The sequence below is a fragment of the Vigna unguiculata genome, chromosome 9 (genome assembly GCF_037176805.1).
Source record: "Vigna unguiculata cultivar grain cowpea cultivar isolate G323 ecotype 2 chromosome 9, ASM3717680v1, whole genome shotgun sequence".
NCBI lineage: Eukaryota > Viridiplantae > Streptophyta > Magnoliopsida > Fabales > Fabaceae > Vigna > Vigna unguiculata.
In genome coordinates this window covers 35,814,723-35,838,607 of record NC_140800.1, presented here as the reverse complement: position 1 = coordinate 35,838,607, position 23,885 = coordinate 35,814,723, and the positions used below count along the sequence as shown (strand labels likewise).

Here is a 23,885-nt window from a genome sequence, read left to right as displayed (position 1 = left end):
TAAAATATTTTCCTGTATTTTGATAAGAGTAGATAAGAATATTTATTGTTAAAAAAAATGTAAATTTTAGGTTAAAGAAGAAAGTTGGGTCCAGTCAGCGGTCAAAACCGAAGGGCTTTAAACTTGGTTAGTAGCATCTTGTTTAGAAAGTCACCTAGATAAATATAACTATAACTATAAATAATAATAATAGTTTTAACAGAAGTTAGAAGCTTCAGAGTTTGGCGTGGGAGCTTCAAAAGCGAACTGAACCAACGACAGTTAAGCCGAACAAACCTTGGTAGTTCCAAACCAAACCAAAATCATATAACAGAACACAGCAAAACAGAGCAACAACAAACTCACTTAATTCCTAGTACTATTACTCACCCACACTCTCTGTCTCAGACAACACTCGCCACCAACAAAACGGCGTCACTCTGATCGTGATCAACGTCAAAAATGCCTCAAACGGGTCCTACCGGGGAACCCACTCACGGAGGCTCCGGTGGCCGCAAGGTGGTGGTGGGGGTGAAGATGGACTCCCCCAGCAAGGAATTGCTCACCTGGGCTTTGGTCAAAGTGGCTCACCCTGGTGACACCGTGGTTGCTCTGCATGTTCTTGGGAACCAGGGTACTTGGGGAATTTCAGTTTTTTTTTTTCTTCTTTTTTTGCTTTGGGTTTTTGTTTTTTAACGTGAAGATTGACTGGTGAAATGGGGTTGCGTAGATACTGTGAATGGAGACGGGAAATCTTCGCTGCTTTCGCTTGTCAAGGCGTTTGACTCTGTTCTTGCCGTTTATGAAGGATTCTGCAACTTGAAACAGGTTCAATTTCTCAATCTTCGTTCTCTGGGTGGGCCCTTTTCAATTTCTATAAACGGAATATGCAAATTCATTTGCTGCCTTCAAATTGGGTAGGAAATGCGGGACATCAAAAATAAAACTTCCCAGTGGAAAACAAAAGCGTAATTTTGAAGTTTGTGGAAGTGCTTCTTCTTTGAAGTCTCTGAAAGAAACATACTGAATTTTATGGTTTTTGTTTTTTTTTTTTTTGTTAGGTCGACCTCAAACTCAAAATTTGCCGTGGTTCATCGGTGAAGAAAATTTTGGTTCGAGAAGCAAATAGTTATTCCGCAACTCATGTTGTGGTCGGAACAACTCATGGTCTGCATAGAATCCGGTCATCTACCGTTGTAGCTAAATACTGTGCTAAGAAGTTGTCCAAGGATTGTTCTGTTCTCGCTGTTAACAATGGGAAGGTTGTGTTCAAACGCGACAGCTCGCCACCAAGTGTTGCTGACTTACAAGGTGTCTGATTGTTCTTAGTTTTGATTGTTTGGATTCTCGTGGACACGGTAGAATTCTCAAGCTTGAGTTTGTTTTGCAGGGATTGATCGTCAACACAGAAATGGTTTGGTCGGTTCGATTCATTGGACACTCAGTAGGAATACAAAAGTTCTAAGTGATGACAATTCAGGGACGGATGCTGATGAGAAGAAACCTGGCCAAATTTCAGATCACAGTTTAGCTAAGTTTTTCCTAGATTCGACAGAAACTGTTAGAAAACCGAGCTGTTCAGTTTGTGGCACAACCTTGGCATTGCCAGACCCTTCATGCTACCAATCTGCAGAAGGGGTTTCTGGTGATGATGGTAAAGAGAATTCCTTGGCTATAGTGCCAGTGCAAGTGCAACCCACTGTTGCTGCAGAAGCGGAATTGAAACCTGGTTGGCCACTACTACACCGTAGAATTATATCGGACACTCAATCTACTGATAGATCATTGACGCACCCCGAGATTTCCGTGGTCCAGTGGGCAATGAGGTTACCTTCTAGAAATATTTCATATGCTTCAGATCGTGATGAAAAGTCTGAAACCTGTGACCGAAGTTTAGATCAACCTGCGGCTTTAGATAGGGAAAGTGGTGCTCTTGTTCCAGTAGATTCTGAAATCAGAACAGCTTCTTCGCCAGAAAGCAATTCAAGAAACATTCCTAAAGAATTGGAGGGCCTTCATGAGAAGTACTCCTCAACTTGTAGATTGTTTGGGTACCAAGATCTTGTATCTGCCACATCAAATTTCTTACCGGGTTTGTATCCTAGTTAGTTTGACTTAGTTCAATGTAACAAACTGGATTGTGTTTTTTTAATGTGGTTACTGATGTGATTTCAGAAAACTTTATTGGGAAAGGAGGAAGCAGTCAGGTTTTTAGAGGCTGCCTTCCTGATGGCAAGGAACTTGCTGTCAAGATTCTAAAGCCTTCTGAAGATGTATTGAAGGAATTTATTCTGGAAATAGAAATCATCACTACCTTGCATCACAAAAACATAATTTCCCTCCTGGGATTCTGCTTTGAGAATGGCAAATTTTTTCTGGTTTATGATCTCTTATCAAGGGGAAGCCTTGAAGAGAATCTTCATGGTACGTTTGCTGTATATATATATCCCTTTGGTTTTTCTATATGGCGAGTTATTGACTTCCTTCTATTCCATGCCAAAATAGGTAATAAGAAAAATTCACTTACGTTTGGTTGGTCGGAGAGATATAAGGTAGCTGTGGGTATTGCTGAGGCTTTAAATTATCTGCATTCTAAAGATGATCAACCCGTGATCCATCGGGATGTAAAGTCATCAAATGTGTTATTATCCGAGGATTTTGAACCCCAGGTATTTATCTAGTCATTACTTTTTAATTTAACATAATCTGCATCAGTTGAGCCTCATGATCTGCTTCATTTTCTTCAGCTGTCTGATTTTGGACTGGCAAAATGGGCATCAACCTCGTCATCACACATAACCTGCACAGATGTTGCTGGAACTTTTGGGTTGGTACATTTAGACCCTGCATAACCATGCTAGAGAGAGAAAACACATTTGAAATGATCCTAAATTATTTTAATGTATTGTACTTATGATGCAGTTACTTGGCTCCTGAATACTTCATGTACGGCAAAGTAAATGATAAGATTGATGTTTATGCATTTGGCGTGGTGCTCCTCGAACTTCTTTCAGGGAGAAGGCCCATAAACCGTGATTATCCTAAAGGCCAAGAAAGTCTTGTCATGTGGGTATGTTTCTGTAGTCCTATGCTCTGGCATCACCTCAAATACTTCCATTTCCTAATCATATGTGTTGCGAAAAAATATAAAAGAAACGCACTTTCGCAGGCAAGTCCAATTCTAAATAGTGGAAAGGTGTTACAATTGTTAGATCCTAGTTTGGGTGAAAACTATGATCATGAGGAGATGGAAAAGATGGTGTTGGCAGCCACACTGTGTATCAAACGTGCTCCGAGGGCTAGGCCTCAAATGAACATTGTAAGTGGTCCACTTTTGACTTTATTGCATATTGTGGAATCTATGTCATATCATATATAATAATAGACTCATTCGTTGCATATGGAGTGCATTTTCCTGGATGTCTGCGTTTTGCTTATCCTAAATCCTGTGGTACATATCTTGATAGTGCACGCCACAACTTCATCTTCTTGTTTGATTACCTTAGAAATATTCTGTGAATTAGTCCCTAGTTGAAAATCTGATGCATTGATTGTGTTGGACCACAGATCTTAAAGCTCCTTCAAGGTGACATTGAAACAGTGAAGTGGGCAAGGTTAGAAGTTAAGAATGGTTTGGATGCAGCAGAAACGGTTGATGATGAAGCGTGTCCACCTAGTGATAATCTACAGTCACATTTAGATCTTGCACTGCGTGATTTGGTGGAGGAGTCACTCTCCATGTGCAGTGTTGAGCAGGGTTTGACATTGGAGGACTACTTGAGAGGCCGTTGCAGCCGTGCATCAAGCTTTGACTGAGCAAATCACTAGCAAAATGCTAGAAGAAGAAGCTCTATCCTTTTTTTCATGACTTGAACTTTTTGAAGATGAAGTCTTCTTTTTCCTATTAACAGTGGCATCTTCTTTGGGTTTTCAATGGATTTAGGATGAGAGGTTGTTTGGGTGTGCCCTCCTCCTATACTTAATAACGAGGAAACTAGGCCTTGTAAGTTCTTCTGGGCCACTTCCCCCTTGTCACTCTATATTTCAAATGCTTTCTCTGGTTTTTTCCACGATCTCAATTTGATCAAGTTTTGTAATATATATTGGTAAAGAGATGAAGAAGTTGTATTTTAGAGCGTAAGGATCATTGCTCTGCATCCAATCCAAATAAGGCTACACCAACTTCCTCCCTAAATTTATAAAGATGCTGTCTGTGTTTCTGCAGTGTAAAAGTGAAGAAAAATTTAGAAAATGCTTAGTTTTTAAATACTGATTTGTCTAGTTATTGAAAATTTTGTGTTTAAGTATATATTTTTTTCCCTAAATTTATGCTGAGTTTAATTTTGGTCCCTTGAATTTTAAATTAACTTTTACTCTTTCATTTTACAAACTGCCCATTTTTTATTCTTATTGAGGACTAAAACTACCACAAATTAAGGATCAATAATCATGGATTGTTTTCAGATTACTTCCTTTAAAATTTAAAATATCACTAACAAACTTGACCAAGGTTTAAAAGATCAAAACGATATTTCTGCTTCTTTTTTTATTTGAAATAAAAAAAATAGATATTATATTTAAGAGTTGAATTTTGGTTGTTTACAATATATTACTTTGTTCTTTTGAGCTATATATTTTCTTAATTTATTTCAATATTGTTTTCCATTTTCAACCCGTCGATTACATCGATGTTGAGGGAATATTATTAACATGTTTTTTTTTTTTTTATATAAAGATGTTAATAATGTCATAAATGATTATTTTTATTAACATAGCCAAGATAACATTATCGTACATTATAAATTTAATGTGATGAAGGAATTTAAAAATAAGAAACCGTAAATTTTATTTTTCTCTATCTTTGTTTCAGATCATATCACTTATTTATAGAACAAAGATTGTGCATGGGTAAAATCGGAAGTGCCGTATCCCTCGCAGACCACATTATGTATGAGAAATCTTATCCATAGCAGAAGGTCCAAAGCTAGTGAGAAACCGATATAAAGGCAACCACCACGAAATAAAACCTTAGCAACAACGAACAACACAACCTTGAATCATGGCCACGAGTTGCTCCTACATGGTTTCCACCAAATTGTCGATGTTGGGTTGGAGTGGAGGAAGAAGAGAAGTGAGAAACCGGAGAAGAGTTTTTGTCTCAGCCCAACAACAGAGCGATGTTCAGGAAGCAGAGGACGTGAAGGAGAAAGAGCAGGAACAGGTACAGAGAGAGAAAGCGAAGCCAAAAGGAACGAAACCAAGGCCAGTGGAACCTCAGGTGAACGTGAAGAGCAAAAACATGATAAGGGAATATGGAGGGCAGTGGTTGAGCTGCACCACGCGCCATGTCAGGATCTTCGCAGCCTATATCGACCCTGTAACTTTTGAGTTCGATCAAACCCAGATGGATAAGCTCACCCTTATTCTTGATCCCACCGATGAGTTTCTGTGGAACCCTGACACCTGCAACATGGTCTATTCTTACTTCCAGGAACTCGTTGATCACTACGAGGTACGTACTTACTTTCCTTAAACACAATTCATTTATTCTCGATTTGTTTGTCTTAGGTTGGTGTCACAGTCTAATTCACAAAATATGGAACGAAAGAGTGTGTGTGTGTGTGTGTGTGTGTTGAAATACTAAGGTGTGATTATGCAAAGCAGGGTGCTCCATTGAACGATTACACCCTTCGTCTCATTGGTTCGGACATTGAGCACTACATTAGAAAGATGTTATACGATGGACTAATCAAGTATAACATGAATGCGAGGGTTCTCAATTTCAGCATGGGCAAGCCACGGATCATGTTCGACAATGAAATCAAACCTCAAGTTTCAATGGACAAATGATTTCTGAATACACCAACAAAAGTGGTTTGCATGTGATTGTTTTGTAAATTATCAAAAAGAAACTCTAATCCAACATTAGATGGTTTTCGGAGTTGAGTGAAACTGGTGCGAACCAAATTATAGTTACAGATACAGAGTATTCTTACTGTCTGTAATATACCTTCCGTTCATCGCTTATGTTACTAAACTGGTATAAATTATAATCACTCACTCACCTCTGCTACACATACATGTTATCTTCAAATTTTGGTTCTTTCTCGACACCAATGAGTTTCATTACAGCGGATATAGATAATTAAATTTTATAAGTATATTAACAGGGTTTGATTATCTTGTTTATGCATATGAAAAAAGTTTATTAGAAATGTAAATTCATTTCAATTACTTTTATGTTTCGAAAGAGTAATACTATGAAGACACCTTATTTTAGAAGAAAGAACAATCTTTAGAAAAGGTGAAGTAAAGTTGATGTTAAAAAGATAGAAAGTATCAGCAGAAAGGAGAATGAGATGGCATCACAAAATCTTTGTTCTTTTTTAGTGGGTCTACTTCAGTAAAGTGGTTTTGTCACATACACAAGGCAAAAACTTACTAAAGTTCAGCCTTTATATTTTTGTAGAGATTTATAATTGTAGACTTGGCCATCAAAGAAATTACTTTAATAGAAAATAACCCTTTTCAATAGCATTTAAAAGTAACTTTAATATTAATTTTGTTTCGATACTAATACAAAATAATTGTTCAAAGATATCTTTTTACGGAAATTCTTTTTTATATTTTGTATTAAAATATCTTTAAAATTATGAAAATTAAATTATTAATCTTCAATTTGAAATTAGAAAAATGAATTTATCTTAAACTTGAAAATAAGAAACACATATTTGAATTTATATGTATTTTGATTATATTATTTATTGTATCAAGCACTTCTATACTTCTCGTCTATAGATTATTATATGAATTCTGGGTATGAAAAGGTGGATTGTACTACTTTTTCTTTTCTGTTTTATTACTTTGTTTCCTATCATAAAAGAAAAATACTAAGAATCATGCTTTCTAAATACACAAACTATATCTGAACACAAGGTTTACAAATTTTCAACTTTGAAATGCTTGAATTGAATTCAAGCTACACGAACCCACCGCCCCTGAGAAAATCCTAAGCTAACTAAGTTTTGCTTTTACTACAATCCATTTATTCAAAGTAGCACTTTTTTAAAAGAAAATTTTCAAATAGTTATAAAACCACTTAAGTACTATTTAAATGTATTACTTTTCATAAAATATATCTAATTCATCACGTGTAATAGAGTTGTTCAAAACTCAGTCATTGTGAAAAATAAAAATATAATTAGAACCATATAATAAAAAATATTAATTCAAATATATTTTTAATTACAAGCATTAGGACCTTTAGTTATTATGGCAAACGAAAAACATTTAATTTCCAAACAAAATATAAACAAACTATTCAAATTAACAATTTAACTACAAATCTCACAATTTTCTTCCTTGTTTCTTAAATTGCACGATGTTTTTTAAGAAGCATACTTCCGGAGAATTATTTTATAACCCATTATAATAATTTATTCAAATGATAGTTTTAGTCAAACTTATATTGGCATTCTATGAGTTAGGTTATGTCAACTTAAGTTTAGGTTTATATTTATCCAAGTTATGTTTGGTTCACCTCCCTCGAGTTGAGTCAATTCAAAATCAGACATATCTATTTTGGATTGAATCAAGTTAAGTTTATCTTAGACTAAGTCAAGTCACTCCACCTCAAATTGAGTTAAATTGGTCTTATTTCCATTCCAAGTCTGATAATAAAATCAGTATTAATCACCATGTATTTGAGGTATTGTCTGTTTTGGAATGTGTGTTTTTCATAACAGTTTTGTCCTTAAAAGGTGTCACAGAGGATCAAAGGAGAAAGATGTATTTAAATTGTCTTAGTCCTCAACTTTTAAGCGATGTGAGACTATTAGGCGTGATAGGAACATAAGTCCCCTAGTCGAGGTCTAAGGGGAATGACAGATCATCCCTAATGTTGTGTTCGTTTAAGGTAGAGTGGCAAAGCGGATATGGATTATGAAGTTAATTTTGTGTTCACTTGGTAGGTTTTAAGAGAAAGGCATACAGGTGATTAGCGAGATGGAGCAGGATTGTAATCTCCCCATTTATGCGCTGATTTGAGTGAATTTACCAGCTTAATGACAATTTTACCCATTCATGGTGTGAGGGAGCTGAATGTGGAGAGTTGAGTGTGCTTAAACAAGGGATTCGATCCCAAAAGAGATCTATGTTAAGAGAGAAAGTGAGAGATCTGATCCCCATTCGAATGGATCAGATCTAGGGCTTGAGGGATTCAATCCCATTGAAATTGGCTTGTTGAGGGATTCAATCCCATTTTGAATGGATTGAATAGAGTGAGGGATTCGATCCCATTGGAATTGGCTTGTTGAGGGATTCAATCCCATTTTGAATGGATTGGATCTAGAGGGAGGGATTTGATCCCATATCATGAAACTGATCTGTTGGTTGGTTAAAGTTGAGAGGATTCGATCCATATGCTTAGTTTCTGAACACTGGTTTTTTTTTTTTTTACTAATACAAATATCAATATATACTACTTATTAAATTAAGGGCAAAATGATAATTTCATCTATATTTATATTAAAACATATTTTTAATAAATCATATCAATCAAATCTTTCACAAACTTTCACAAAAATTACTTTTAAATTTACCCACAATCACTTCTAAATCCCTTAAAAAAACAACATATAATTCACTCTTAAATCCACTTAAATCTATCCACTCATCTCTCTCAAATACTCTCCCTCAAGTGAACACAACGTAAGGCTTAAGGGACCCATTCATCTTAGAACATTGTTATCAGTCTCACGGTGGACGCCAATCAATATTTCGATCCCAAGCTTGTCATGTGACATTGTTAATTAGGGTCAATCACCATGCATTGATATTGTCCACTTTGGAACGTAGAATTTCGTCACAGTTTTATCCTTAAAAGGCTCACCAAAGGGTGAAAGGAGTATTTAAACCGCCTTAGACCTCGACTCCTAAATGATGTGAGACTATTAGGCGTGGTAGGAACATAAGATTTAAGATTGATATTCCGATCTCAAGTCCATCGAGTGACATCGTTAGGATCAATCACCATGCATCCAAGATGTTATCCGCCTTGGAACATAGACCTTCGTCACCGTTTTGTCCTTAAAAGATGTCTCGAAGGTTGGACTATTTAAAAAATATATGGAGAAAATTTTCTTCTTGCACCTCCATAATTTATTTTTTTTTGCATTTATATATATTAAAAAAATTCCAGTTTCACATATCTTTTCATTTTGAGTTTCATAATACACAATCAAAGGATGTTTTAGAATGCAAAAGTTGTATTCCAAATTATATATTTTAAAATATAAAAATAAAAATATATTTTAAATTATGCAATTCAATGTCCGTTTTAGAAAAAAGAAGGCAATGAGTGAGAGAGAGGTTGGTAGAAGAAGAAGGAGATGACTCCAAAAATAAATGAAAAATAAGGAAAAGAGAGTAGATATAATAAGAACTAAAACTATAGTTTGGATTGTTTAGATAATTTTATTGTTAAAACTTATTTATTTAAATAAATAAATATGTATATTTTTAATTCTAATTTAATTATCAAATTATTAAGAAAATATTATTATATAATTTTAATAATATATAAAATAATTCATAAAACTATTAAAAAATCTTAAATTAAACTTTATATTATTAAAATTATATAATAATATTTTTCTATTTAATTTTATTAATAAATTAAAAGTAAAAATACATATATTTATTTAAAAAAATTGTAAATATTAAAAACAAAATTATCTAAAAACTTCAAAATAAATTATGTTTTCCCATAAAATAAAAAAAAGCCTAACAAATTTTGTATAAAAATATAAGTCTAATATTTTGAATACGATTTTATTGTCTTAAATCTTGTTCTTTGAATACATCTTGAACTATTTTGATAATATTTTTAAAATCAGCCTATAATTTTGAGAAAAAAAATTATATTAATAAAAGTACGGAATAAATAAGAACAACAACTTTTACACATCAAATTATATATATATATATATATATATATATATAATATTTTGAAATAAAATATTATAATCAAATACTTATATTTCTGGGAACATTATAATAAGTGGATTTGGTAAAACTTTTAGTTTTAATAACAAAAACAGAAATATTTTAATGCAGCCATTCGTATTTTCATTATTTAATAATCAAACATTTTTGTTTCTCTTCTCACCGCATATGGTAAGAGGATTTGACTGTTTAAAGTGATGAGAAAGCACATGAAATATTAAATTAAAAAATAAAGATGATAATAATTATTAATTACAAAATTAATAACTGACATCGCAATTAATTTTAGATTTAATTTTATATGTATTTGATTTTAATATGGTTTTAAGTGGTTGCTTTCCTTATTAATTGTAAGTGCTATTAAAGTGCATGTCTTTGTTTGTGGAGTACTTTTAGTTGTTTTTTTTTTCTATTGCAATTTTTGTTTGATAGTTTTAACTTTATTTTTCACATATAGTTCATTTAGTAGTTTATACTATTTTTTACACTAGTTTTCAACCTTTTCTATATACTTTATGCCGTTTTACCATTAAAATATATTAACGTTAATTTTATTCTTTCCACACAAAGTATGAATTTATTATCATACTTATTAATATAATAAGTATGATATTTCTTTAAGTGTATCTTATTTTTAATTGATTTAGTCTGAAAACATTTTAAGATGTATAATATAAAATTGATAGTAGAAAGTGCAACGTAAAAATATAATTAAGAATAATTTTTTAACAAAGGTATAAGTTTCAAATTTCTTAAAAAACTAAATTTATAACCTATATAAAATAAAATAAAAATATTTACATAAACATATCCATCTAATAATTTTATTCTCAGTAGTCACTTCAACAACTGTTTTTTATATAAGATAGATATCGTAAATATATAAACTTCAAAGTTCATTTAAACTGAAGTAAACCAATTTCTAAAATCTAAAATAAGATGGATAAATGATGTGAGTATAATTGAGATATCAAATATATATAATGATATTCTGAGATATTAAATATATAGGTTTAAATACCTTTTTCGTCCTTATTTTCGTAAAATGTTTTAAATGATCCTTATTTTTACCTAATGTTTAAAATGTTTCTTATTTTCACAATACAAATAGTGTCACCTGTACGTGTTCTGTTACTCACAGAAAAAGACCAAATCAAACACGAATTGCGAAAAATGAGGACTATTTTAAACATTCGATAGAAATGAGGACTATTTAAATCATTTTGTCAAAATGAGGACCATCCGCAACAAACACTACGAAAATGAAGACGAAAAATGTATTTAAACCTAAATATAATATATATATATATATATATATATATATATATATATATATATATATATATATATATATATATATACTTGATATGTTTTTTTATTAAAAAAAATCTAATATGAAATTTGATATTTTCTGACAAAAATTCTCTAGTTCAGTTTAAATTTTACACCACCCTGAAAAGCGGCTATCATTAAGACAAAGTTACACTGAAATATACACTCTTCTAAGAATTTTTTTCACTATGCTTTATAAAAAAGAAAGCTTTACGCGAGCAAGAATTTTGATATGCTGCACAAGTTCACAACATAAAAAAAAAAAAAAAAAAAAAGCTTTTAATCTGTTAAAGAAATAAATGATTTAGTAAATAAAAAAGTAAAAGAAAAAAAAAGACAGTGATAGCTTTATGCTAAAGTCTTAAACCAAAAAAATGCTTTATGTCTAAAGTGGGGAAGACAAATATAGGGTAACGAATAGTTAGAATAGTTAAAACTGAAAACCAACAGAAATTCTTAAACCAAAAAAATGTTTTGAATTCTTAAAATTCGAAAATGTTTTTCTTACAAGTTAAAATAAATAAAATAAATATTTTTCAAATTTTTTAATAAAGTAAAACATTGATGAAATTATAACAGCACGTTGAAGAAAAGATATACATGAGAAATTAACAAATCATATCACAATTTTTACCACTTTGTTAATGTCTTGAGAACTGTTTATATTCTTTTGAAATTTAAAATATTGAAATATTTTTTTTAGTTGAGAGTCAAAATAAGATTTGTTCCATATTTTAAAAATAAAAAAATAATCAAACGTAAAATTATTTTTCTGTTTGTATTTTACATAAATTTTAGTTATTTATGACTAATAGACATATCTTTGTACTGTTACTCGTAAAAGGGGTAATCTTAACAACATTAAGAGAAAAAACGAGACCTAGAGTGTGGGTCTCATTAACTAACTGACCGTGACCCGTGCCTTCCGGTTAGAACTAAAGTTGACGATGTTGGATCTCAGACTCAGATCCACATACTCACACCGGCACCGCCGGTTCACCAGCTAATTCGAAAAGATAAATGATAATAAAATAAAATAAATAATTAAATTAAATAAATGTTACAAAACAAAATCCTAAGAATATAAAACAATAGAATTTGCATTTATTTTCATGTTTGTTGTGTTCTTCTGTCTACACGCACCACCACCTTCCTCTGCCACTCTCTTCTTCTTTTCCAGCCATGGCTACCTCTCTCGGCGAGAACCTCAAGCTTCTCTCTGATCAACAGGTTCAGTTCTTCTCTCTATTTCTCTCTTTTCCTTTTCTTGTTTATCTTTGAACGAACGCTTCTGAATTTTGATTCGGTTACTCATCCAGCAAGCGTTGGTGAAGATGCTGTTGGAAAACGGCCAAGACCACCTGTTTCGAGACTGGCCTGCTCCCGGCGTCGACGACGATAGCAAGAAAGCGTTCTTCGATCAGGTTTGGTTTCTTCCTTCAATTCAATTGAATAGATCTGCCACTTCCTTCGTTCATTCTCTTTCTAAACGACGCTGCGTTTTCATTAGTTGACTCTACTCGATTCGAGTTACCCTGGCGGTTTGCAATCTTACATCAAAAACGCTAAACGGCTCCTGGCTGATTCTAAGGCTAGCAAAAACCCTTACGATGGTTTCACTCCTTCCGTGAGTCTCAACAAACCTGGTTTTTATATGATTTTCTTTTCAGCATTGCGCCTTTGAAGTGTACTATTTTCTTCTGTAATAACGTTCGAATTCTCGGTTTAACCGTGGGAAAATGCGTGACACTGTTTGGTGGTGATTTTGAAGGTTCCAACGGGTGAGACTTTGACTTTTGGTGATGAGAATTTCATCAACTTTGAGGAAACAGGTGTGCGTGAGGCTCGGAAAGCTGCGTTTGTTCTTGTTGCCGGTGGTCTTGGTGAGCGTTTAGGATACAGTGGGATTAAGGTATGCCTTGTCGCCCTGTGTCATCGTTGTTTTTGTTGTTAGGCTATTGTGTGTAATGCGGGTGTAAACACTGGTTAGATGAACGATTATTCTAGTGAATTTTATCTTGATTCGATAGAGTAATCTTCTTTATCCTCCTCCCAAAACGGAGTATTGTAATGTGGTAAATGTATATATGTATTTAAGAAAGTCTGAGTTTAGATAAAAGAGAAAGTTACTTTTTTTTAATATATAGATTAATTCCAGATTCGTAAATCTTAATCGTAGCTGTTGCCTCTTGCAGGTTGCTCTTCCTGCAGAAACCACTACTGGAACATGTTTCATACAGCATTACATTGAATCTATATTGGCTCTTCAAGAAGCCAGCTCACAAGGTAGTATCAGTTGCTTGTGTGGTAAAAGCAAAAAGAATTATTGATGGACTTGTGCATTAACTATTTAATGCAGACGATCGATAAATTATTTAAATTATACACAATTCAGATGACCCTATCACTCTCACTCGTAAAATTGTAGAGAATGACTTGATTTTTGAAAATTTCCCACTAGAAAACAGCTTCCTCCTAGAAAACATTTTCTGGTATTTATTTTAAAACATTTTCTGCTGTTCCAATTTGTCGTAAATTACTTAAGAATTTATTTTTCTTCCGCCTCTCATACAAACAGTAGTCCACTCTCTTTTAGCTATTAATGTTAACTATCATATTTCTAAGTCATTTGGAGTAATCTTTGTGCTTTTCAACTTTTAGGTGAATCCCAAACTCCGATTCCTCTTGTTATTATGACATCTGATGACACTCATGGGCGCACTTTAGAGCTATTGCAATCAAATTCTTATTTTGGTATGCAACCCACACAAGTAACACTTTTAAAGCAGGTATGTGTTTTGAATGTCTCTTTGAAAAATTCTATTTCGATAAACTCTACATTTTGTTCTTCATATAAAAATTGTTTACAATTAGTCCCTATCATGTATTGAAGTTACAGGGGTATCAGAATTTTTTTCCTGTTGGGACCAAAATGAAAAACAAAAAAATGGTGTCAAGTACAGGGGGGCTGAATCTAATACTATTGTAACTTTGAGAAACCTCAGGAATCAATTGGTGAATTTTTTTTCATATTGGAACTATAACAAATAGATTATTCATTTAGGAACTAAATTGAAAAAATAATATTAGATGCAGGGCCAAATTTTATTTTGATATTTTTTTTAATTAATTCTTAACTTCTGTAATTCAGGAAAAAGTTGCATGCTTAGAAGACAATGATGCCAGGCTTGCATTGGAACCACAAAACAAGTACAAAATTCAGGTAGTGATATACAGGGTACCAGTATGATTGTGACTGGGAAATTTATTTAGCAAAAAGTAACGAATGAAGTGCATTCTGTTAATCTCATAGTTATATTTTGAAACTAAGATCAATCTAATGACCATTTCTCTTTGTGTAGACAAAACCTCATGGACATGGTGATGTGCATTCACTTCTTTATTCAAGCGGGATTCTGAAAGTATGGTATGAATCAAACAGTTCATTTATCTTTTAGGATCAGCTGGTGTGTCAATTTCATATTTTCTATGTTGTACATTTGAAAATCTTTTCAGTACATGTTTCTAAATAATTTAAAGAATACTCTGAATATATTTTGGTCACACCCAAGAAACTAATAAGTAAAACTATAAATATTGATTTTCAATTCTGCAAATTGATGGGATTGTATTCTGGAAATCCAAGAAATTAGAAGCGCAAAGGGTATACATCTAACATAAACTGATATATTTATAATTTTGTATAATGATTTTCTTTTGTTAGGCATGATGCTGGGTTGAAATGGGTTCTATTTTTCCAAGATACAAATGGTCTTCTGTTCAAGGTGAGTTATTTTGGCATTTCATACTTTTTGAGTTCAGATTCTGACGCACTTGATTTGTCTATTAATATATTTTAAATATTCATTGCCTAATAATTTGAGGATACAGGCAATTCCAGCGGCATTGGGTGTCAGTGCTTCCAAACAGTACCATGTTAACTCTCTTGCAGTACCTCGGAAAGCAAAAGAAGCTATTGGTGGAATCACCCGACTCACTCACTCTGATGGTAAGCTAATTATTTCATTCCTCACAGACAAAAAAAACAATGCTGATTCTGGACTTAATGTTATTAATGTGGGTGAGAATAATACGATTGCTTTTTGCGCATGTCACAGTGGGATGTAACTTCTCTCTTACATGTAAAGTAATTTGAAACTGTAAATTTAATGAACATTTTTTATTTATCATAATCAATGGGGGTTAGGAATGTGCCAGACAATGTTAGTTTGATGTAGGGTTGGTAATGTAAACCGCTTGCATTTTTTCATGACTGATAAGAAAGTTGTAAATGCTGTGCATTATTAGGCAATCTTGTCTTTAACCGACTGTTATACAAAAATGATGATGTAATGTGTGTAGTAGTATCTACTTTGATTACACATAGGTATTCATAATGGTGAAACGTTTGATGCTGATTTTCCATGTGTTCATTTGAACTGATGCAATTCACATTGTCGAACTGCTAATTTGTGAAAACTAAATGTTAACAGTTTTTTCATCCCTCTTATTCTCGCCATCTCTCTGTGCCACTCATTTTTCTTTCTCACAAGGATTGAAATGCTACCAAATTTAATTCAATGGTTACTGGGAGAGATAATTTTCTGAGAAAAAAATATTTGAATTGAGTTCAAAATTTGAAATCCAGAACAAATGTCTGCAGCTAAAGTAATATTTTGCCATGTATTTTTACAATTTAACGAGACTTTTAAAGTAGTATTTCTTATACTTTTTTATGCTTTACAGTTTCATTCAAATATATATTAATATTATATAAGTAATGTATCTCTATCTTGACTTCATTATGTTAGTGCCACTTTTTATGAATTTTCCTGAATTTGTATTTTTACATTTATTGATGATTAATTTGAATGCATTATTAGGAAGGTCTATGGTGATAAATGTGGAGTACAATCAGCTAGATCCTCTTCTCAGAGCAAGTGGATACCCTGAAGGCGATGTAAATTGTGAGACTGGCTTCTCCCTTTTCCCTGGAAATATTAACCAAGTAACCTCTTTTTCGTACCTCAACATTGTCCCCGCACCCCCAACCCCTCACTCGCTTCGAATTTGCCTTTTTGATTATCTATTGTTGGGATGATTATTGTTCTTATCTGCATTGTTCTCAGACACCACATGGCTCTCATAACATGGTTTAGTTATAACTGTATCATTTTAATTATGTCCTTATTTAGCTGAACTACGCCATCATTCCATAGTGACAATATCTTATTCAAACAGTTGATTTTAGAGCTTGGTCCTTACATTGAAGAGCTCTCAAAAACAGGAGGTGCCATACAGGAGTTCGTTAACCCAAAGTAATTCTTCTTTCTCACACTCACTATACTTTTTATTTGGGAAAAATTTAATATCCTTCCTGTAATTCGACCATATGTGCTTCGGTCTTTTTACATTCAAACTGTTTAAAATGTACCTAAACTTACTTAGTTGTGCACTTCAATTCTATCACAACTGTTAATAAAAGGGAAGGAAAAGTACATGCATCAGGTATCTGCTTATTTTAGGACCATTTTTAAACAGTTGTGGTGGAATTGGAGCAGAAGTACACAACTCAAGTTTAATTTGAGGATCATTTTGCTCATTTTGAAAGTAATGTGACAAAGTGCACGTGTCAAAAAATATACCTTTTTGTTCTAAAACTTTGCTCTAGGATGCTTCAATTTTCTTTGATTGCATTGTGTACTTTTATCGCATTAGACTTCACTGTCTTTTTTGTGTGTTTTCTTTTTCCTGATACATCAATATTATCTTAAGAATAGAAGTTATTTTGTATGTGGCAGTTAATAGCAGTTTTCTATTGGTAACTTTGTGACTAGTTTACAAAAAACATGCTTTGGTTTGATTTTCTGCCCATATAAGTTTTATTAAAGAAGTTGATTCAGATGACTAGTTGTGTGGTCAGGGTGTACCTTTATTACTTCTCACTGGTAGTTCATTATAAGTTGAATTCATCAGCTTCCTAGATTTCATTTAGTTTATTGTATTGAAGTGGACATGGTTATAAATAAGTAACATCAAATTTTTGTCATATTGTAGTTCTGTGAACCTCTATTACACTTTAAGGAACTTATGGGACATGTCTTCTTACGGTTATATTATCAATGCTTATATCATCATGCTATATTTTCTTACTGCAGATATAAAGATGCCAGCAAAACTTCATTTAAGTCCTCAACTCGACTTGAATGTATGATGCAAGACTATCCAAAAACATTGCCCCCATCTGCCAGGGTTGGGTTCACGGTAAATTGTCTGTTTGAGAACAGTGTATAAATTATAGGAAATCATTGCTTGTCGAGCTTGACGGTCATCCTTGTACTTAACCTATTAGGTTACAGATGGAGTCCGTTCATGCTACTTTGTTAATGGATGTTCGGCTGTTATACTTGGTGCTATCTAACTGGTCCTATGTATTGTGTAGGTGATGGAAACATGGCTTGCTTATGCACCTGTGAAGAATAATGCTGAGGATGCTGCTAAGGTACAACATAAATTCTAATATACTAATTTATGCATGGAAAAACAAAGTTGATAAAAAGAGACATAGAGGAAGAATGCGTTTTGAGCCTTTGATTCCGTATTGAAGTGTATGCAATTCTTAATTGAAGTAGACTGGAAAGGTCTAACTATAAGTTTGTATGCAATTAATAAATTTGGATTTGAAATACTATCTCGATGGTAGAGAATTTGAATAATGTTATCTTTATTCACTAATGTTTTAAAATTTGTTAATTTTTCTGAAGATACCGAAGGGAAATCCATATCATAGTGCAACCTCTGGAGAAATGGCAATCTATCGTGCAAATAGCATTATTCTCAAAAAGGTAATCTAGTTCTCTTACCCTCAAGTCTTGAATGCCATGACGAGTTGGTTTACCTTGTTATTCATAATGTCTTGATTTTTTTAAGATTTTATTACAATTGTAGGCACTAGTTTTGAAAATATTGGCTTCTTATTTTAGGTAATTTTATTGTATTTGTGATAGAACTGCGTTCCTTTTACAACTCTATATGGACTATAGTAGAGTTCTAGTTCTATAAGATTGTTTAGTTGCCAATGAAGCTTTCACATGTCTATAATAGGGCCTGCTATATACAGTTATTTTTGCTTCGAACTACAGCCTGAATCAGACAACTGAGTAGCTAACACTGCATTTTCTCCTGCCAGGCCGGCGTCCAAGTAGCAGAGCCAGTTTTACAGGTGTTCAATGGCCAAGAGGTTGAAGTTTGGCCTCGCATCACGTGGAAACCCAAATGGGGTCTAACTTTTTCTCGGATTAAGAGCAAAGTCAGTGGAAATAACTCCATTTCCCAAAGGTCTACACTGGCCATCAAGGGTAAAAATATTTTTATTCAAAATCTGTCGTTAGATGGGGCTCTCATCATTGATGCAGTGGATGATGCAGAGGTATGGCAAGACAATTTATCTATTTCCCGAGTTGCATTCCTATTCTTAGTTTTATTATTATACTCCACCACTGAAGCACATGTTACTGAATGTTGAATATTTCAAACTGATGCCGGAACTTATTTAAATAAATTAGGTAAACGTGAATGGTTCAGTTCAAAACAAGGGTTGGATCCTTGAAACTGTTGATTACAAAGATACGAAGGAGCCTGAGGTATTGAGAATCAGGGGTTTTAAATTTAACAAAACTGAGCAGCTGGAAAAGAAATACTCTGAGCCAGGCAAATTTGACTTGAAGGCTTGAACATGCATGTGCTCTGGGAAAGAAGTTTTTGCTCTCATGCCACATCCATTATTATTTTTCTCTACTGTAACGTGTCCTTGCACTCTTTGATTCTTGCGTCACAATCAGTGGCATAGGAAGTCTTGCAGAGTTTATCTCCCTTCTCTCCTTAGCCTTTTCTGCACTATTTTGTTCACAAGTTTTGTCCCCACTTAGATTAGATAAACTATTTTACATTCCTGCTTCAAATTGTAAAGAATCTGTGTCCATTTTTACTGGTGTGGTAGAAATTTATGCAGATTCATTATGTGTCCATATGAAAGACTGGTTCATGTGAATCTAATAATGTGCCAACAAGAAGTTTAGCTATCCTATTATCTCAATCTATGATTCCTTTTTCATATTTTGTTTCATCCAAGGGGCAAAGTTTTCAAAGGACATTTAATACACAATTTAATTTTTATCTCGTTGATATCTTAAATTCCAAAATACATTATTGTTTTTGAAATGTAAGGCATCTGGAACTTCCCCCTTGAGCAAGTCAGTCTGCTCACGCTGCCATTTATCGATATATACCTGAAAAAGCATCTTCTCATTCTTTTCTTACTTTACGTGTTTTTCTTCCATCATATTTAAACTTTCTTCTCAAAATATGTATTTCATTAAAATTATTGTATGTTTTTAAGGTAGAACTTTTAATAAAATTGTAGATATGGGTTATTTTTAAAATTTATAATTTTTTTTCAAGAGGATTTTTTTTTATTTACTCGTATTTGGTAATTTAGATTTTTAAAGAGGGAAATATCTTTTTTAATAAGTAAACTACTAAAGATTACAGGTTGGTTTGTTACTGGTTTTTTCAACAACACATTTAGAAAAACTACTTTAATATTTTGTTTCAGTTTTTAAAAATAATCAAGGCCAAAAATAATTTGGAATCCGATTAAAGTCGTAAGTTCTTTGAATAGCTTATCGCATGAGCTGTTACTTTTAAAAATTGATTTTTTTATATTTTAAATAAACATAAAATGTCTTGTATTTTTTCATAAAAAAATCTCTAGAAAATAATGACTACATAATTTATATTCTTAAAAAATTGACAAACTCTATAATTCTGTCTTATTTTAATTTCAACAAGTTATCAATTTAGAGGCAGAATTAGCTATGACGAGTAGTTTCGTTTTTTTTGGTTAACTTTACTTTAAAAATATCCATTTACATAATACAAATCATATAGATTATTTTAAGAAAATCTCATGATTTAAATAAATATTGCAAGCCCAAATACTATAAAACTTTTGCATCATAAGATTATTCAATAGCATGTGTTGTTGTTACATACAAAATCATCTACATATGTTTTTATATAAAAGTTTCACAACATATGTAACAATGATTTTTCAAATATTTATAACACGCATACTACTTATCTATCAATCATCACCACACATTTTCCCGAAATAGAACAATTTTTAGTGACAAATATTTGATATTGAGAACATAATAAAACTAATAAGTTAGACATAATTCACAACAGTGACCCAGGACGAACAATATCGAAGGACGAACAATATCGATGGTCCAAGCCTGTCCATCTAGGTTGTCGATTCGGATCGACCTATTTCAGTCGTTTCTAGGTTGTACCTTCTTGTAAGTCAGTCCGGGTAAGCCCGTCCACACTTTTGGTCCAAGTCGGCAAGCCTCAGTTGCTCTCAACGTTGACGTGGGCCAACCCGTCTTGATCACTAATCGGGCTTGTCCATCTTGATCGTCAGGTCAGGCCAACCGGTATCGACTGTAAGCCTGGGTTAGCCCGTCTACGGCGTTGAATGAGGTTGGTCCGTCTTGGCTGTCGTCCTAGGACAACCTATCTCGATCGTTGGCCCGGGCCAAACCGTCTAGGTCGTTGTCCCGAGCGATTTCGTCTTTGTAGTTGGCTTGACCCATCTTGACTGTCGACCCATGTTAGCAAGTCTTGACCGTCGACCCTGGTCGACAGGTCTTAATCGTCAACCTAGGCCATTTCTTCGGTCCTTGGCCTAGGTAGGCCCGTCTTGGCCGTAAACTCGAGTCGTTTCTTCTTGATCTTTGGTCTGAGCTGACACGTTCTTACATCAACTCGACCCTAGCCGGCCTGTAACGGTTGTTGGCCTGGGTTGTCTATCTTGGTCGTCGATCTGGGTCGGCTTGTCTCGATTGTTAGCTCGGGTTGGCCCGTCTACATTGTCGCCCTGGGTTGGCCCATCTCAACTACTCTTGACCGTTGACGCTGGCTAACTCATCTCGAGCTTTGGTCTGGGTCGATTCGTCTCTACTTTCGACCCAGCTCAATCCGTCCCTGCTTTCGTCCTGGCTCAGCTTGACCTTTGATGGAGACTCAAAATATTGTTTTTAAGCGGGCTAAGCCCAACTTAGGTCTAGTTCTAACTCATTTGATAAAGGATTTTGGGAACCGAAACTTTTTTTATAACGTCCTCTTTTGTGGGCCTTGTAAAAGATTCTTGTGAAGAGTGGATTGGATCCGACCTATGAGTCATTGGCCAAACTGATACATCTAGTCATGAGACACTTAAAACCGTCGGTTAATTAGTTGGAAACAAAAATTATATTTTCCCTTCATTTTCTGTACCCTTGTCTTTCTTTTCTCCGTAATTTGTCTCTATCCGCCATAACTACCGTACAACCCTTCATACACCCCAAAACAAACCTTGACTTCATAACACACGCGTTCTCAACGCGCATTGCCTCCTTTTTTTAATGATATTTGCACCACGTAACTTCCATTTGACATTCAGATATGAGGAAGAAAAATTATATTTTAAAAACTCTTATCAAATACCACCACAACTCTTTTAGGTATTCCAATTCAGTTTCTTTTACGTAGAATGAAAATAATTCCTAATTTAAAAAAAAAAAAAAACAAAAATCCCAAATCTACATCCTAAATTTCGATAGCTTATTTTAGTTTGTTGATTAACTCGCTTTTCAATCAATTCCTTAATTAAGTCTTGAGTTCACCATAAAATTGAGTCAATCATATTCTCGATACAACCATATAATGAAATTAATATATCATCATCATAAAAATATAAATGCATTATAGTCGGTAAAGAAAAATAATATATATAAGCCGTTGTGAAATAAATAATGATATGTTTGATAGAGGTAGTATATGCGAATTCACACGTATATTCAACTAAAAAAAGGAAGAACCGTCTTTCACAGTTCTCCTTTGACTGTCAATACAACTAAACTTTATTTTTCTTAAGCCCAGATTGGATTCTAACTCACCAACTAAAATATATACATATATCTTCCAATAATAAACACTAACAAAAATTTTTAATTACAAAATAATATTATCGTAAACACCATGTACTTACATTAAGAAGTAGTTATATTGGTGAAACAAAAAAAAAAAAAAAGTAGAAGACCTTTCTATGAAAATTGTAGGAAACTTCGCACAAATTGGGTTGGCGTAGAAAATTCCCCTTGATGAAATTGGAAACCCTTGGGCTCCACAACTACAGTTATTCCCGTACACAAAGTACACCCTTCAAAAAACACAAATCCCAGAACAATCTATATAAATACTCACACAAACAACACATGGTTTGGTAAACGTAAACCTCTGTTTTCATATGTGAAGAAGATATTGGTGAGTAATTAACCGAGTGCATCATATTTATTTATCATATTCATAAACCCTAAAGGCTTTAGATTTGTGTTTGCTTAGAAAATATGTGTCTGCTAACCCAGTCTGATTTGAAGCGTATTTTCGAGAAAGTGGACGTGAATGGCGATGGGTTGGTGAGCCTCGAGGAGCTGAATCAGATGCTGCAAATCACAGGTAACTGCAATTACACCATACAAGAGTTGGAATCGTTGGTCGAAACGAAGAGCCTTGGTTTGAGCGAGTTCTTGTTCTTTTACAACTCCATTTCGGAGCAGCAGAACGGAGAAATTAGAGGCGGTGGTGGTGAGGCAGAGGAATTGGAGAGCGACCTGGTGAAAACCTTCAAGGTGTTTGACTTGGATGGAGATGGCTTCATCACCAGCCACGAGCTTGAGTCTGTGTTGAAACGGCTTGGCATGTGGGATGAGACCAATTGCAATGATTCTACGACCATGATTCGCTTCTATGACACCAACTTCGATGGTCGTCTTGATTTTCAGGAATTCAAGAACATGATGTTGGTTTCCAGAGCCTGATCATCCTTCGTTTCCATCAAACTCTCTGCACTCATTTTTACAACCAAACCTTTCGTGTCTTCCTCCTCTGTTTATGTAAATATGTGTTTTATGATCATCAACGTTATTCATAAGTATTCTGTGTAACTCTGTAGCTGTTTATATAAGAGAAAATGATTTTTTAATTATTAAATCTTCACAACTTTCTTTTACAATAACTTAAGGTGATATTTTTTAGGAAAATTATACTGACTTCCATTTTTTTCTCTTTTTCTATTCTTTTATATAATTTAATCTGAGTCATCGATTATTTCAAAAATAAAGATAATGATATATTAATAAATCATTTACACCGAGTCATGTTAAGAAACAAAGAATGAGAATAAAAGAGAATAGAAATCATAATATTATTGTCTTATTTTTAAGTGATTTTTCCATTTTTTCATATCTTTATATTTCAAAATCATTTAGAAAATATCATCTAAAATGTAGGAAAAAATTATCAAAATATCATTATAACGAGACATTAGCTTTAGTTTTAGGAAAGAAAGAAAAAAAAGGAAGTTTTGTAATTTAGTTTCAAAGAAAGTAAGTAAAAAGAAAAACTTAGAAAGAATCTGTTTTTTTATTCTTTGTATTTTATCATGTCATTTATACTCTCACTAT

The 23,885-nt window shown here is 33.3% G+C and overlaps 4 protein-coding genes across 5 annotated transcripts; all 4 read left to right on the top strand.

Annotated features, from left to right (window-relative positions):
* Positions 1-202: 202 nt before the first annotated feature.
* Positions 203-5,143, top strand: LOC114163846 (protein kinase STUNTED). Of its 2 annotated transcripts, XR_003599430.2 has the most exons (11): positions 203-613; positions 710-807; positions 1,041-1,290; positions 1,370-2,071; positions 2,155-2,403; positions 2,485-2,648; positions 2,727-2,806; positions 2,902-3,049; positions 3,149-3,298; positions 3,547-3,982; positions 4,850-5,143. XR_003599430.2 is itself a non-coding variant. In XM_028048204.2 (10 exons), the coding sequence occupies exons 1-10, from the start codon at positions 442-444 to the stop codon at positions 3,793-3,795; spliced, it is 2,262 nt and encodes a 753-aa protein (XP_027904005.1). In that variant the 5' UTR covers positions 203-441; the 3' UTR covers positions 3,796-4,203. The 2 variants fall into 2 exon arrangements, 1 of the variants encoding a protein (XP_027904005.1); XM_028048204.2 differs by lacking the exon at positions 4,850-5,143 and having other exon boundaries at positions 3,547-4,203.
* Positions 5,039-6,058, top strand: NDHM (subunit NDH-M of NAD(P)H:plastoquinone dehydrogenase complex). The gene is made up of 2 exons (XM_028048206.2): positions 5,039-5,491; positions 5,644-6,058. Exons 1-2 carry the CDS (start codon positions 5,039-5,041, stop codon positions 5,827-5,829), a joined length of 639 nt encoding a protein of 212 aa, XP_027904007.1. The 3' UTR covers positions 5,830-6,058.
* A 6,329-nt stretch (positions 6,059-12,387) lies between these two features.
* Positions 12,388-19,429, top strand: USP (UDP-sugar pyrophosphorylase). Its single transcript, XM_028049426.2, has 17 exons — positions 12,388-12,546; positions 12,636-12,740; positions 12,827-12,943; positions 13,088-13,228; positions 13,512-13,602; positions 13,978-14,105; positions 14,468-14,539; positions 14,679-14,743; positions 15,041-15,101; positions 15,208-15,325; positions 16,200-16,324; positions 16,558-16,634; positions 17,475-17,580; positions 17,759-17,818; positions 18,081-18,161; positions 18,506-18,745; positions 18,882-19,429. Exons 1-17 carry the CDS (start codon positions 12,499-12,501, stop codon positions 19,047-19,049), a joined length of 1,803 nt encoding a protein of 600 aa, XP_027905227.1. The 5' UTR covers positions 12,388-12,498; the 3' UTR covers positions 19,050-19,429.
* Positions 19,430-22,490: 3,061 nt separating this feature from the next.
* On the top strand, positions 22,491-23,404 carry LOC114162813 (Calcium-binding EF-hand family protein). The gene has a single exon (XM_028046791.2). It carries the CDS (start codon positions 22,770-22,772, stop codon positions 23,238-23,240), a length of 471 nt encoding a protein of 156 aa, XP_027902592.1. The 5' UTR covers positions 22,491-22,769; the 3' UTR covers positions 23,241-23,404.
* Positions 23,405-23,885: the final 481 nt, after the last annotated feature.

Excerpts from the sequence above, each read along its gene's own strand:
- USP (XM_028049426.2), top strand. The coding sequence starts at position 12,499 with ATGGCTACCTCTCTCGGCGAGAACCTCAAGCTTCTCTCTGATCAACAG. Across the intron at positions 12,741-12,826 it reads AGAAAGCGTTCTTCGATCAG|TTGACTCTACTCGATTCGAG; the intron begins GTTTGGTTTCTT and ends CGTTTTCATTAG. Across the intron at positions 16,325-16,557 it reads TCCCTGGAAATATTAACCAA|TTGATTTTAGAGCTTGGTCC; the intron begins GTAACCTCTTTT and ends TTATTCAAACAG.
- LOC114163846 (XM_028048204.2), top strand. The coding sequence starts at position 442 with ATGCCTCAAACGGGTCCTACCGGGGAACCCACTCACGGAGGCTCCGGT. Across the intron at positions 2,404-2,484 it reads CCTTGAAGAGAATCTTCATG|GTAATAAGAAAAATTCACTT; the intron begins GTACGTTTGCTG and ends ATGCCAAAATAG. Across the intron at positions 3,050-3,148 it reads AAGAAAGTCTTGTCATGTGG|GCAAGTCCAATTCTAAATAG; the intron begins GTATGTTTCTGT and ends GCACTTTCGCAG.
- NDHM (XM_028048206.2), top strand. The coding sequence starts at position 5,039 with ATGGCCACGAGTTGCTCCTACATGGTTTCCACCAAATTGTCGATGTTG. Across the intron at positions 5,492-5,643 it reads AACTCGTTGATCACTACGAG|GGTGCTCCATTGAACGATTA; the intron begins GTACGTACTTAC and ends TATGCAAAGCAG.
- LOC114162813 (XM_028046791.2), top strand. The coding sequence starts at position 22,770 with ATGTGTCTGCTAACCCAGTCTGATTTGAAGCGTATTTTCGAGAAAGTG.